At 43.1% G+C, this 14,513-nt stretch overlaps 1 protein-coding gene across 1 annotated transcript in view; it reads left to right on the top strand.

Moving 5' to 3' along the window:
- MYO7B (myosin VIIB) overlaps positions 1-14,513 on the top strand; it is a 1,466,289-nt gene that overhangs the window by 1,237,878 nt on the left and 213,898 nt on the right. The window contains exon 41 of the mRNA XM_069617875.1: positions 13,728-13,841. Coding sequence (XP_069473976.1) covers positions 13,728-13,841 — 114 coding nt within the window. The remainder of the gene's footprint in view (positions 1-13,727; positions 13,842-14,513) is intronic.

Raw genomic sequence — 14,513 nt, 5'->3', positions numbered from 1 at the left:
CCTCTGCCAGAGCGATGGAAACCTCCGAGGTAGACCAGCTTTCCCTATTGTTAGGTGAACTACAGGCTGAGGTGCATGCAGCCCGCTCTGAGACAAATGCCTTAAGGCGCGAACTGGTAGTCAACAGGGACAAAACAGACGATTTGGCAAAACAGCTCTTACAGACCCAAGCTGGTCTAGCACCCCTACCAGGAGGAGTTCCTCAGGGGAAGCCTACCGTGGCACCTGTAGCCACACCCGTTCAGGTATTGCTTCCAGGCAACATCCCTTTAGCACCCCCGGAATGCTTCTCTGGGGATCCTAAGAAATTTGGAGCGTTCATGAATCAATGCCGGCTACACTTCATATGCAAACCAGACACTTTTCTGAACGACCAAGCTAAAGTAGCTTTCGTCCTCTCCTATTTAGGAGAGCATGCGGTGGACTGGTCTGTCCTGTTAGTGCTTAGAGACGACCCTCTACTGAGAAATTACCCAGGTTCTCAGCGTGAACTGGAAAAACTATTCGCCCATCGTAGTCGAGGTCAGGCCCTGGATGATGAGCTACTCTCTCTCTGCGACAGGGTGGTCAGGATCTTATTTCATATGTCGCCACATTCATTCGCCTAATAGCCGAATCAGGTTGGCTAGAGGAGAAATGAATAACGTATTTTATCGAGGACTGAGAGGAGAATTAAAAGATGTCTTGGCGCAAGTAGTTAATCCTCCCGAAGATTGCAGTGAATACATCGACCTAACTATGCAACTAGACCACCGGTTACAGGATCGCAAGGCTGACCGAACCAGATCAGAGCATAGACAAGTGTATGTCCGACCAAAGGAAATGTCCCATCGACGGGCCTCAGAAACACACTCAGAGCCCATGCAATTGGGTGTTCTCAAGGGACCACTCACCAAGGCAGAGAGTGAACGGAGGCGTCAGGAAAAACGTTGCTTATATGGTGGCCAATCTGGTCACTTCCTCTGGAACTGCACGGTTAAACCTCCATGGAAGACAATGGGGGTACTAGATAACACAGGGGAAGACACAGACGCGGTAGCGGAAAACTCCAGTGCCCGGCAGATGTAGAGGTCGGTCTGTTGAGCCAGGAACGGAGCACTCAGATCTCACATTTCAGTATTCCTGTGGTTTTGGTAGACCCTTCACAGCCCACCCGAATGCATGCCCTCAAGGCTTTCATAGACAGTGGGGCTATTGGGAACTACCTGGACATAAACACTGCAAAGACCTTGGGATTGGCATTCCACCGTAAGGACACCGTTGAAAACGTGACAGCTGTGGATGGCACACAGCTCCTTTCGGGACCAGTAACAGAGTGTACTTCCACCATCACCTTAATCTGCCAAGATAGCCACAGGGAAAGTATTAGATTCAACCTTATCGTTGCACCCCAATTCCAGCTGATTCTTGGGATACCGTGGTTAGAGGCACACAACCCAAAGATAGATTGGCGAGCTCGAACCTTACTCTTTTCCACGGAATGCACCTCTTGCTACGACAACAAAGGGATCCAAGGAAGCCCATTGCTAGCTTCACAGGAAAAGATAGCAGGATTAGGCCTGGTGGGCACTTTACCAGAGGAATACCAGGAGTTCCAGGATGTGTTCGCGAAGGAGCAAGCTAATACACTACCACCACATCGAGTTTACGACTGCCAGATCGATCTGCAACCAGGGGCACAAGTATCGTGCAGCCGCATTTATGCATTAACCGAGGAAGAAAACGCTCATCTACGGACTTACTTGGACCAATACGTGGCCAATGGCTTTATTAGACCATCTAAGTCACCAGCCGCCTCCCCACTCTTCTTCGTACCGACGAAAGAGAGGGACTTAAGAACGTGTATTGATTACCGGGCCCTAAATCATGTCACCATAAAAAATAAGTACCTGTTACCTCTGATACCAGTACTCATAGACAGGTGAGACAAGCGAAGATTTTCAACAAGCTAGACTTACGCGGCGCATATAACCTGGTACGCATGAAGAAAGGGGACTAGTGGAAGACTGTGTTCCGTACCCGCTATGGCTTGTATGAATACCAGGTCATGCCCTTTGGGCTTTGCAATGCCCCAGCTGAGCTCCAACATTTTATAAATGATGTGTTACGGGAACTCCTCGATGTCTGCGCAGTCGTCTACAGCGATGACATTATGATCTACTCCACCACTCCCCAAGAACACGTAACCCACGTGCGAGCTGTACTCCGCAAACTGCGTGAAAACCAACTGTACGCAAAGCTAGAAAAATGCTCCTTCCACGTCACCTAGGTAGAGTTTCTGGGATATGTATTGACAACGGAGGGGATCAAGATGGACAATAGAAAAGTGGAGGCAATCCTCACTTGGTCCTCACCCACGTCTGTAAAGGGAGTACAGAGTTTCCTGGGGTTTGCAAACTTTTGTCGACGCTTCATACCAGGATTCTCACATATTGTACATCCAATAACATCCTTGCTGCGCAAACACCGAAGGTTCGAGTGGACACAAGCGGCGGAAGAAGCTTTCTGAGCTCTCAAGGAAAAGTTCACCTCAGCCCCAATACTGCAACACCCACAGCCCAATTTACCGTACATCTTGGAAACGGACTCTTCAAGCATTGCCATGGGGGCCGTATTGTCTCAACAAAATCCTGAAACAGGATGCCTTCATCCCATTGCCTTTTGGTCAAAGAAATTTTCCCCAGCAGAATTGAACTATGCGATTTCTGAGAAAGAACTCCTAGCAACCAAAAGCGCACTGTGTGAATGGTGACATTACTTACTAGGAGCAAAGCACACCATCAAAATAATAACAGATCATCGGAACTTGCAATACTTACGCTCAGCAAAAGCCCAGTCTTCTAGGCAGCTCCGTTGGGCCCTATCTTTAATGGAATACGACTTTGTAATCACCTAGCGCCCCGGAGTTAAGAATGGGAAAGCTGATGCGTTATCCCGCATTGGCACAGGAGAAAAAGTCTACAATGCCCCTAACCCGGTGGAGATCATACCCAGCCATAAAATTCTTGGCCTCTGCACCGGCCCATCTCCGTTAGACACACTGCAGGAAGCAATAAAAAAAATATGTCTGAAGAAGACCTACTTGCTTGGGACACGAAGGGAGATCAGTTCACCATTCAAGACAAACTACCATACTACCAAAAACGCCTCTATGTTCCAACTAAGGATCTGCAACAAGCAATCATATCATACTACCACGACTCACTGTTAGAAGCCCATCCGGGTCTAGCCAAAACCATGAAGAAAGTAAGCAAATCTTATTGGTGGCCAACTTGGCGAGAGGATATTGCCTCCTACATAGGTACCTGTGAGGTGTGTGCGTAATACAAAACATCCCGGCAAAAACCAGCCAGCCTCCTTCCGCCAATCACCATTCCGCCAGCGCCCTGGCACACAGTATCAATGGACTTCTTCACTGACTTACCTCCTAACTCGGGTTATAATACCATCCTCGTAGTAGTGGACCTCTTCTCCAAAATGGCCCATTTCATAGCTCTAAAAGGTATTCCTTCAGCTCAGATTCTGTCGCAGGTTTTTCTAGACCGAATCGTCAAGTTACATGGATTCCCTACCATAATCGTTTCTGACAGAGGCAGCCAATTTGTATCTCGTTTTTGGAAGAAATGTTGTGCCCTGGCAAGAGTAGAAGTCTGTCTGTCTTCTAGTCACCATCCTCAAATGGACGGCCAAACCGAGCACACGAATCAGACCATGGAACAGTATTTGCGCTGTCTATTACACCAAACAAGCCAAAGCTGGACAGAAATACTATGGATGTCAGAGTATGCCTACAACAATTCAACACATTCATCAACCCACGCAACACCCTTCCTTACTATATATGGTCGAAACCCCAGAACGTCGGTCTATAATCCGCCAGAAAATATTGAAATGCCCGCAGTAAAGAATCTGCATGCCAGCATCATGAAAGCAGCCAGAGAAGCCAGCAGGAACCTAAAGCAAGCCAAAGAAACACAGAAAAGAAGCGCTGATCGCCATCGACGAAAAGCCCCAGATTATCAAGTGGGAGACTCGGTCTGGCTGGCAACTAGACACATTGCTTTAAAGGGTCCCAAAAAATTTCAGCCTAGATACATCGGCCCGTATACAATTGAAAAAGTAATCAATCCAGCAGCCATGAGACTGGCGTTACCTCAACATATGCGTATATATCCTTTATTTCACGTGTCACTATTAAAACCAGCACACCCAGGAACCCGAACTTCCACACCTCCTGCACCCATACAAGTGGGTGAAGAAGCACCAGAATATGAGGTACAGAACATATTAGATTCCAAACTTGTACGAAAGACCCTGTATTATTTGATTGACTGGAAGGGGTACAGACCCCAGGAAAGATCATGGGAACCCAGCGCACACGTACATGCCCCCCGATTGGTGCGAAAATTCCATCAGGACCATCCTGAAGCCCTCATACACACCATTGCGTGTGGTCTTGAGGGGGAAGGCTTTCAAGATAAAACACACAGATTGCACATAACACTTTGTTGCCCATAACGTTGCATATATTTCTGCATGCTGTTTTAGAATAAATACTTCGTTCTTATCTAGCTTTAGTGAGACGACACGTTGATTGTCATGAGTATCAGACAGCTAGTTGGGGCAGGCTGTGTGGAGGCTTGGCAGGCCTGGCATAGGCACACAAAGAACCTATAGCAGATCTCTTCTTTAATTCCTTCCTAGTGTTTGTAGTAACTTCCTGGTTACCACTTCCTGTTGCCAAACAGGAAGTGCATGACAATTCATGAGCTCTCTAGTGTTTCGGCGTAGCTGGCTATATAAGCCACACCCAAGATTCTTCCAGTGCTTCGTGTTGCTTATTGTGAGCTGTATCAGCAACACACTTGCCGTGCTCTGGATCCGCCAGCTCTGCTTACCTGCTCTGGATCATCTACTTCTGCTTACCTGCTCCGGATCATCCTGCTTCTGCTTACCTGCTCTGGATCATCTACTTCTGCTTACCTGCTCTGGATAATTCTGCTTCTGCTTACCTGCTCTGGAGGAAATTCCGTTCTTACTCCACGCCGCAGCAATCTCCAGTCAAGAGGGGACTTCTACACTGGCACCTCTAAGAACAAAGAAGAACTGGGTTAACACGCGCACATCAGTAACGCTGCGCATACTCACCGAATCTTCTTGCGACGCTGGAATCCAGGTCAGTTGTACGAGCGCACAAACACCTGCAAAAGAAAGAAGAGACTCAGCCTCGCTGTGAAGGCATAAAACAATGTGTGGCATCTGAACTAAGCCTACAGACGTTGGCATCAATCACATGAGTGAATCGCGCCCCTGCGAATGCAGGATGGAGTGCACACCCTACTAAAGATCAAGGTAAGCCCTTAGGGGACATCACAGCACACAGTTAAGAGAAGGGAAGGGCCCAGGGGAATCAGGTGAATTCAGGTCTAAGTGTACAACCTGTATTTGACAGGTATACCTCCGGGTAAAACAGGGGAAGTGAGAACTCGGGGTCAAGGGAGGCTCATCCATCGCTCCTGCAGAGACACAGGTGAGTGTGATATTGATATTGTCAAATTGTTTTGAAATCCTAAAAACAGTCCTATCATTTGCAGGATCATCATTGCAATAATATTACAATTTCTATTATAAAAGAGCGTGGGTGCCATAAAGAGTAACAATAATTACACGTTGATAAAAGAGAATGGAGATTTTTCAATTTATAAGAAACACATTGTCAGCAAGAAGATCAATGAATTCTTTTGCAATACTTCTTGTAATTTAATTCTGTAAAATGTGTTGTCTTTTCTTCCTTATTATTATAGAATTTTGTCAAATAATGTTCTATAATACAGATGAAGTGTCTAGCAATAAAACATCTATTTCGATCCATAACAAAAGCACAAGTGATATTTGCCCTGATATTTCCAAGCAAATTATCTGACTTAAGAGAGATGCTGAAGGAGATCCTGAGGATATAAATACATACCTTGATAATTCAGCAAATATAAAGAATAACATGTGGTATCAGCACATGAAGGAGGTGGGGAGAAGACCGTCAGATGAGAGCTGCTACATGTGTTCTCTCATCCCTTATACCATGAGCACAGCCAGAACTTTTATGCACAGTGTCTGAGCCATCTAGAAGCATGCACAACAAGATGACAATTTGAAGGAAGATGGGTACCCCTACAATGGAGGTCGAAAAAGATGTTCCCATATGAAGATGCATACATACAAACGCAGGAAATGGAAAAAGACTCAGATTGGAAAAGCGGAATGCTCCTATACTCATTCAATGGTATGACTGGAAAACAGATAAGGACCATTGAACAAAAGAGATTTGGTTGTGCACACACATGGGAAACACCAGGATTGCCAGGATGCTGGGAGAGACCTCAGCTATTGATATATGGACGAGTAGCCACCAGTACCGGATTGGAAGAAGGAATGTTAGCATGGAGTGCACATTTATTGATGACAGCGAAAGTACAGACAGTGCAAACAGTAAAAGATGAATGCCTGAACGAATGGGCCAAGTATTCGAAATTATTAACATGGGTTGAAAATGAAGCAGGACCTGTATCCATACTTGCAATGAAGAATTCAACACTGTGCCTCAGGAACAGGAGTGTGACCAAAGTTGAAGAAAGCAAAGAATGCAAACAAATAATTGATGTACCAGGAATGAATGGAGGAACTGCCGTGTTAATTGGACCTGAGGACCGAAAGCTTATATGCAGCTAGCTATGAATTGGGGAGGAATATGCTCTGTAGTGATCGTACATGTTCTGCATTGGTGATTCCCCAAAGTGATCTTCATATCGACAGGTTTCCGAAAATGGATGGACACAAAAAGGAAGAAGAGGTCACTTAACCTTCATCCAACAGAAGCGAGAGAATTATTTTTCTGCAAAATCAATAGAAACTTATCACAACATTGCTGATCAGCATACATTGTTCAGTAGAACGGCAGTGATATTAACAGCTATATTCATGGCAGAAATTCAAACTGCAGTGAACGCCAAGTGGTTACAAATAACCAGGTGGGAGCTGCTACAAACTGTTAATACAACATTAAAATGATGTAATGCGATTAGAGACGAATTGAGGGCCATCAGACTCAGTACCCTCCAGAACAGGTATGTCCTGGACTTAATCACAGCAATGGAAGGAGGCGTGTGTGCCAAGATCGGGCCCTCTTGAATACATACATATCTGTGCATGTTGGAGAAAATTGAACCCTGAGAGAAGCAATAACTATGCTGTCAACTCTGCCTGCGAAAATGGTGGAAGAAGTGGATGAGACCGAAGATCAAGACTGATTTTCGTCACTGTTCCCGTGGGTTCCAACCTGGCCGGCCAATGCCTTCAAGCTGCTTGGAGCAATACTAGTCTTAGTATTTCTGGGATTCTTTCTTGTAAGAATAATCATAGGACAGTGCAGGAAGACAGCAAAGAAAGCTAGTGGGATGAATATAGTGATCAATGTAAATGATGTGACTGACGAGCACACAAAGACTGAAAGCACCACCCGCGAACACCTGAAAGGAAGTATTCTGCCACCCCCAGGAACAAAGTCTTATTACCCAAAGGATCATAAGAACTATGTGGGGCGTTTGGTGTTTTGTCAACCAACTAGGGAGTGTTGCCATATGATATGGAGTGTGGATGAGCACATAAAGAATGGAGGTGACCTGAGGGGTGACAAAGATAAGGATTCTGAAGAAACCACAGTGTGAAGAAAAAGTGAAGAAAATTGAGGAGGTGGTTGAGGACCAGAGGGGGGAATGCAGAGAGGCAGATGTACATATCATCTATAGTGCCCTCCCCCTCACCTCTGTCATATTGGAAGAACAACAAGAAGACACTGTGCGTGACACCGGGTATCATCCCAATACCACATCGAAGATATGAGAGACGTTATGCGCTCAGACAACCGTATTGAATGTACCCTTGAACTGACGTGGTAGAAGGATGTCTGCAGACATCACTGAACATAGAAGAGCTATAAGGGAAATCTGACAAGTGTAACATGATGTCATAAAGAGAAGACACGAGGACACACTGAAACAATATACGAATACTTAAAGAATGAAGATGTAACTGAAGTAACAAAGTGAACATATATAAATAAATAATAATAATTTAGCATTTATATAGCGCTACGAACCCTCAGGTATCTGAGCGCTGCTTATTATTACCCATGGTGTGTGGTGCTCATATATGCAAATATGAAGAAATCATATACACTGAAAGATAAGTGAGAAAAGATACAGTAGATGTATATATGCAGAAACGCAAAGTAGATGAGAAATATAGAAGCTTGCTGCAGTAGAACATATCACACTGGTAAAGCAGCCATGATGAGAAAATGGAAGTGAACTCTGTATAAATAGTAAGCAAAAAGCCTGAAGGAGAAGGACCAAGGCTGCAGAGCTGACAGGCGCTGGAATACAGCGCTGTGCAAGAACAAAGAATATTAGTTTGATTTGGGATCAAGCATGCTTCAGCAAGAAGCAATTGCAAGGCACAAAAGGAGTCAAAGAGGATAAGCTACATACACACAACATATTTCTCTAAGATTAAGCAAAGGAGTGAACATTTCCAAGTGCCAAGTATTGAACAATCAAAGATGCAGAAAGCATATGCAAGACGGAGCAACCAAGTCTCCAGAGCCCAAGGGGAGTAATAGCACCAATATAATTGAATTGAATAACACTAAATAGAAGGTCAGAATGGACAAAATCGTGGTGTTCTCACATGTGGTACAAGACCAGGAAACAAGACCTATTCATAAAGCTCCGGGGAAGATACCCGTGACCCGATATTAATGTCACCTTGAGCGCATTACAATGAAATACACGGAATACATGAATGCAGACATCAATTTGTATTGACCTACTATAGTAAGCTGAATGCAGACCCAGATAGCCATTTTTGTAATCGGCACTTCCTAGTTGTTACTAAGCTGTCTTGAGTAAGACGCATTTGTGTCCTTTTGTAATTGTGTTTTACATTTGTTCATGTTTCATTTTTGTAGCATGTTGAATTCCACGGCTGCCCTAAAAGAGTGCAGCAAGATGGCTGAGTGACTGGGACAGGATTAAAGATGGTGTTTTATTTAGATCTGGAGGAGCCACGCCTGAAATTGTTTAACAAATTTGAGAGTAGTGGGTTCCAGATGGAAATCTAGGGCTTGACACCAAGCAATATGAAGTCTAGGCCTCATTTTATAGCCTTCTTGGTTATTGTGATGCACATGATGCGAGAATTGGGAGCTTAGGAAGTCTGGTCCGAGGTTACAGAGGGTTTTGTAAATGAGGCAAACATCTGATCTTGGCAATTAGTGGAAGGCAGATATGGTTGGCAGGAAGAGCAGGTATTCACCAAGCTATAAAGATGGACATTACGGCGTAGCGCCATTGGTACCGACTGTTTCCGCACGGCACCTTACGCACAGGTCCCTTTTAAGCACTGCAGGCAATGCCCAGTGAGATTAAATAATGTGCCAAGGAGCACACACCTTGGTAAAGCAGTGTATCTAAGATCCTGTTGCACAAACTTTCAGTTTGTTGTTATGCATTGTGTTTACAAAGTTTGAATCGATATTAAATGAGACTTTCTTTTTTGCATATCAAACTAGCAGATATCATAGCTGTAAACTAAGCTTTAGAAGGGGAGTTTTATTATTGCTCGATTTCATTGCATAATAAGGAATTCGGTAGGTAACTGGAGCTGTGTGCGAGTTTCAGTGGAAAACGTTCCATCAAACTCCAATTACTTAGATATTTACATATTAGACTAAGCACTGCTAATAACAAAGAAACATTTTTAAAAGTACTTTCCTAGGCTTTACAAATCAATCCCTGCTCCATCGAAGGACACCAATGGAAACAGGTGAAGCACACCAGTGTTCTGTGCTGTGTGTTGAGAGCACAATAGATGCATGTTTGTCCCTCCTTTTGTTGTGCATGGTGGGCCCTGAAGGGGAGACATTATGGGCACTGCGGGTGGTGGAGAGAGGATCAGAGTTGGGGCACTGCTTTCCCCAGCAAAGGCTGCAGTAGCTTAGTCCGTTAAGTTGCTATAAAGTGAAATAAAAAGTTTTCATTTTCACCTCATAAAATAGTTGAGTGCCGGTACTCTCTTTCAGGAGTTGAGAAGTGTAGGTATTCGAATACTAACAAATAAGAATTGCATGTACTGGGGGCTGGGTAGGACCAGCCCATTTAAAGCACTGCTGGCAGTGGATATGTGTTGTCTGTGGTCGATAGATCACCTTGCTGTTGCGTTTTGGACATACAGGGGTGTTAAAGCGGCCTAAGTTTAAAGCCCAGGTAGAGACTACTTTAAGGGTATTGGGGTGTCAAAAGCGTAACTCTGTCAATATAAGAGAACCAAGGAAAGATGTGTCTAAGTAAACTGAGTTCTTAGAAGCAAATTACTGAAATCCCCTGACTGGTAAGGGAGAGGTCCCGATCAAGGATGAACCTGGGGTCTTTCACAGATTTGGCTCTGATTTGGTGCAGATGCAGGAGGTGGTGGTCCGGAGATGTTCGCCCCAGGGATGGGGCTTGCAGCAATAGGAACATATTGATTTTGGAAGATGGGAGATAGTGAAACGCTGCATCCACAGAAACCTCCACATCTTTCATCATCCATAAACTGAATTTACTTTAAATCAAATTCAAACCCAATGAGTGGATATTATGACTGTCGCTGGCCACGGTATTGCAAGTGGTATATGTAGCATCACAGGCAGATGACATGAGAGAGTCCATTCGCTGTCACAGTTATGCTATCTGATGATTAAATATCGAGAGGGTTAATCCTATTGCTAGTAGCTGATGCCTTCCATTCAAGTTTTGACCTGTGCCTGGCCACCATTTCGACAGAAAGAGCAAAACTATTTTGTGTGTGTTTTTGGCATGGCACGAGGTAATATAAAATAGCAAATCATTTAATATGCTGCCAAACACGTTGTTATCGTAGATATAAAAGTGATAATTCCTTGATAATTTTGCTGATGATGAAACCTCATGTTAATTTTTTTTCAGTGGTGTGTGGTTTTGAAAATAGTTGGAAATTACCAGTATGCACAGCTTGTGTGATGTATCACGGGTCTATCATGGACATAGAACAATGCTTTATATTTGAAGAAAACAGACTTGTAATGTTCAATGTTTATTATTTGAAAGTTCTTCTAGTTATAGAAAGAATTATTTTGTAAAAGAATCGCGGATCGGCAACGTTGTATGCCAATTGTATTAGCACGGATGGTGAAATCTCTACATGCAGTTGTTCGTCCAAGGGTTTATTTGGTAGTGAAACCCTGAGGTGCTCATTACCCTGTTAACCACTGCATAGTATTTCTGATACCAGCTGTTTTTTACAGCGTGTCTGACAATCGCGCATGAAGTATTTATCGAATGCAGTCTTTGTAGGAATACTGTATGTGGTAAATACTGCCTGATTATGAGGTCATATATCTCATATAAACACTCTATATGTGTGTCAATAGACACTCTTCTTAACAATCCAAATCAGGCCAAAATTAAACTGTATCGAAAAGATTGGATCCACACCCTTGAAACATGTTATCGCCTAAAAGATTGGAACGCAGCTCAATTTGGACACAAGAGGTTTAGAATTACAGAAACATACCTCATCAAATATCCGTCTTCAAAATTTAGAGACGATTATATGCGATTCTGCTTTAATCTTTGGCCCACTAAAGATATATTATGTAGGTGAAAATTATTGGATCCCAGTCAGAATGTTTGTAGGTTCTGCAAAATTTGTGACATTAAGGAAACCCAAAAACATATCATTGCATATTGTCCAGTACTGTACATTCTACATTACAAGTATTTTGCACATTGTTTTAACGATTGTACAAAAATTGATAGTGAAGAGCTATGGCTGCAAATTTTTGGTGCAAGACGTATGGTGCTTAGATTGGCAACAATTGGTTTTTTAAATGAATTAGATATAAAGCTGAATTAGACCTTTTTAATTAATTTCAACATTAGACTGTATTTTACTCTTTTATAAATCAATATATATATGATCAAATGCTATAATGTATAGTTTGTGTATTACCTTATCTACTTTTGTAATCTGAACGATAATATTTCTTTTTTGTATTATTGAAAGGGTGTTTCTACAGCCAAACAATAAATAAAAAATAAAAAAATTCTCATATAAACTACTCCCGTTGTTACCCCCACTTGTTTATCTCATTAACTTCAGGAAAATAAAATGCTGTAGAAGGATCCTCAAAGGGGACACAAAATGAGCATCTTGGATGCTCAACTTTCCATCCCCTTCCTTTGCAAAGCAATGCAGAGAAGGCTCAGTAGTGAAACTTCTCTGCATTATTTTACATGGCAAAATAGTGGTATTATTTGCTACTATACACACTCCATTTCTGTCCTCCAAACATGGAGTGAAATTGCTAAATACAACTTTCAGATTTTTTTAAACTACTGCCCCAATATTCACACTATGAGGTGGATTTCCGGGATCACTGCATATGGTACCCCGTAATTACCACATGTAGTTATACAATTCTGCAACATTTATGAAGGAGGACACACATTTTAATCTCAATAAAAGATATGCTGTTCCACAGCCATGTTCTAGTTCAATCTGACCTCTCATTTATGGCTTGTGAACCGCAGCATCTAACAGGCACTGTTCAAAGGAAATGGAATTCACACATTTTGAGTCCGTTACTTCCACAAGCCTGGACATAACATGCATTGGAAAAACCAATAGTTTGGGCTTTTGGCCTTTTGTGAAGGCGTGGTCTAGGCATTTGCTAGGCACTGACATAATGGTACAACTCGTCATTAGATGCTGACAACTGGAATATGGTGTGAGTAGCTGGGCATAGGATAGCTGTGCCTGGCAAAAGTATATTTAAGACCTATACACAATAGAAAATCCAGTGGCAGCTCTTGTTATTAAAGGGATCTCAGTGCAAGAAACAAACAGATGAGACCACACACACTGCTTATAAATCAAGTAGCTGAAGGCACACTTATTTAAGACATTTTACAACATCATTGCATTACATCAATAGCACATTTACCGTTGAAATGAATCCCTTAACTCTCGTAAAATTGCCTTGAAATAACACTGACAGACCCTTTGCAACACACAGTCTGATGTTACGTTTTGATAGAGCCAGCCTAAAGAAATCCTAGGATGATGTGTTTTGAGCGGGAGGAACAGATAGTGGGAGCAAAGGGCCTTTCGGATTAGTGTTACCCAGCTATCTGTGCTACAAAGAAAAATGAGCATTAACACACACAAATGGTGTGCCCAAATGTGTCTAAAAAAGCATGCTGTCAACAGCTTTTGAGATGGAATTAATAGCACTGGTATTCAAAGCACTTCATGTTTTATTTATATGCACATATGTACAAATACACAGTGTCCCATTAAAATTGGTGTTCCTTTTATTAACCTTAACAGACCAAAAGCCAGAGTTTTCTGTGTGCCGAGATTTAAACCAGAAATCCTCAAGTTGTACAGTCTCTTCCATTGGTGCCTTCGTCAGCAGATGTTTCCCACTGGCCTCCTGTGAATGATCCTCAAAGGTTCCCGAGCACAATATCATAGGGCCGTCCCGTAGCTGCAGCATTTGCCTCAATCAATGTCTTAAGTCACTTGCGCATGTCAATGATATCCGTAGATAAGGTTGGCTTCTGTTCACTGGATGCCTGTTTTCATTTCAGGTTTTCGAGGTTGGAACCAACACAAAGGTGCGAGACCTGTGCCAGAGCATCGCCTCCAAACTGCAGCTCAGCTCCTGGGAAGGGTTCAGTCTCTTTGTAAAGATTTCGGATAAGGTAACTTTTGCTGCCCCCTTAGCCTTATATATACATGCCTTGTCCTGATAATGGGTTTCTTCAACATTTTTATCTGCCATGATTACTTTCTATTCGGGGTACTTTTTTGTGTTTTTGTGGATGTTTTGTACAGCGCCACATGCAGAACAGAACCACTTCAGAGAGCTAGGGGGGCTCATGGAAGGTTGGTGTAACGTAGGGAAAGAAGGGGAAAGAAGGAGAACAAGGGTGAGTAGGAAACACAAAATTCAAAGCAATACTGCAGCTGCATCCCTGAGGGTCCAATTTTATTTATTTCTCCAGCATGGTGTCTGGCATGGATTCACATGCTCATGAATATTCCCCGTCGTCAGGCTGGGAATCCTCGGTAAAGAAAAAATCAGTTTCAGTTTCGTTTCTGAACTGTCTTTCTCCTAATAACCAATCACTGGTCTATGGGTCATACTGCCCCCAGCCAATGACTTCCCTCTACCTAAGCCCCTCCTCTGGAAGCCATCTTCAGATTTTTACTGCACGTTCAAGTGTTGGGAGTCCTCGTACTATAGCTCTCGAGCTTTTACTGCGTTTTGCGATTTTTCAAAGAGTTTAATCTCATTTTTTGGTCAATCGAGCCTCAAGCTCCACCGTTTCTACTTCCAATCAACGGGGACCCGTTTCGGAATTTTCGACACC

Source organism: Ambystoma mexicanum, chromosome 10, assembly GCF_040938575.1.
Source record: "Ambystoma mexicanum isolate Mex_15411 chromosome 10, UKY_AmexF1_1, whole genome shotgun sequence".
Classification (NCBI taxonomy): domain Eukaryota; kingdom Metazoa; phylum Chordata; class Amphibia; order Caudata; family Ambystomatidae; genus Ambystoma; species Ambystoma mexicanum.
Note: the sequence above shows the minus strand (reverse complement) of the source record. Positions and strands in the feature narration are given on the sequence as shown.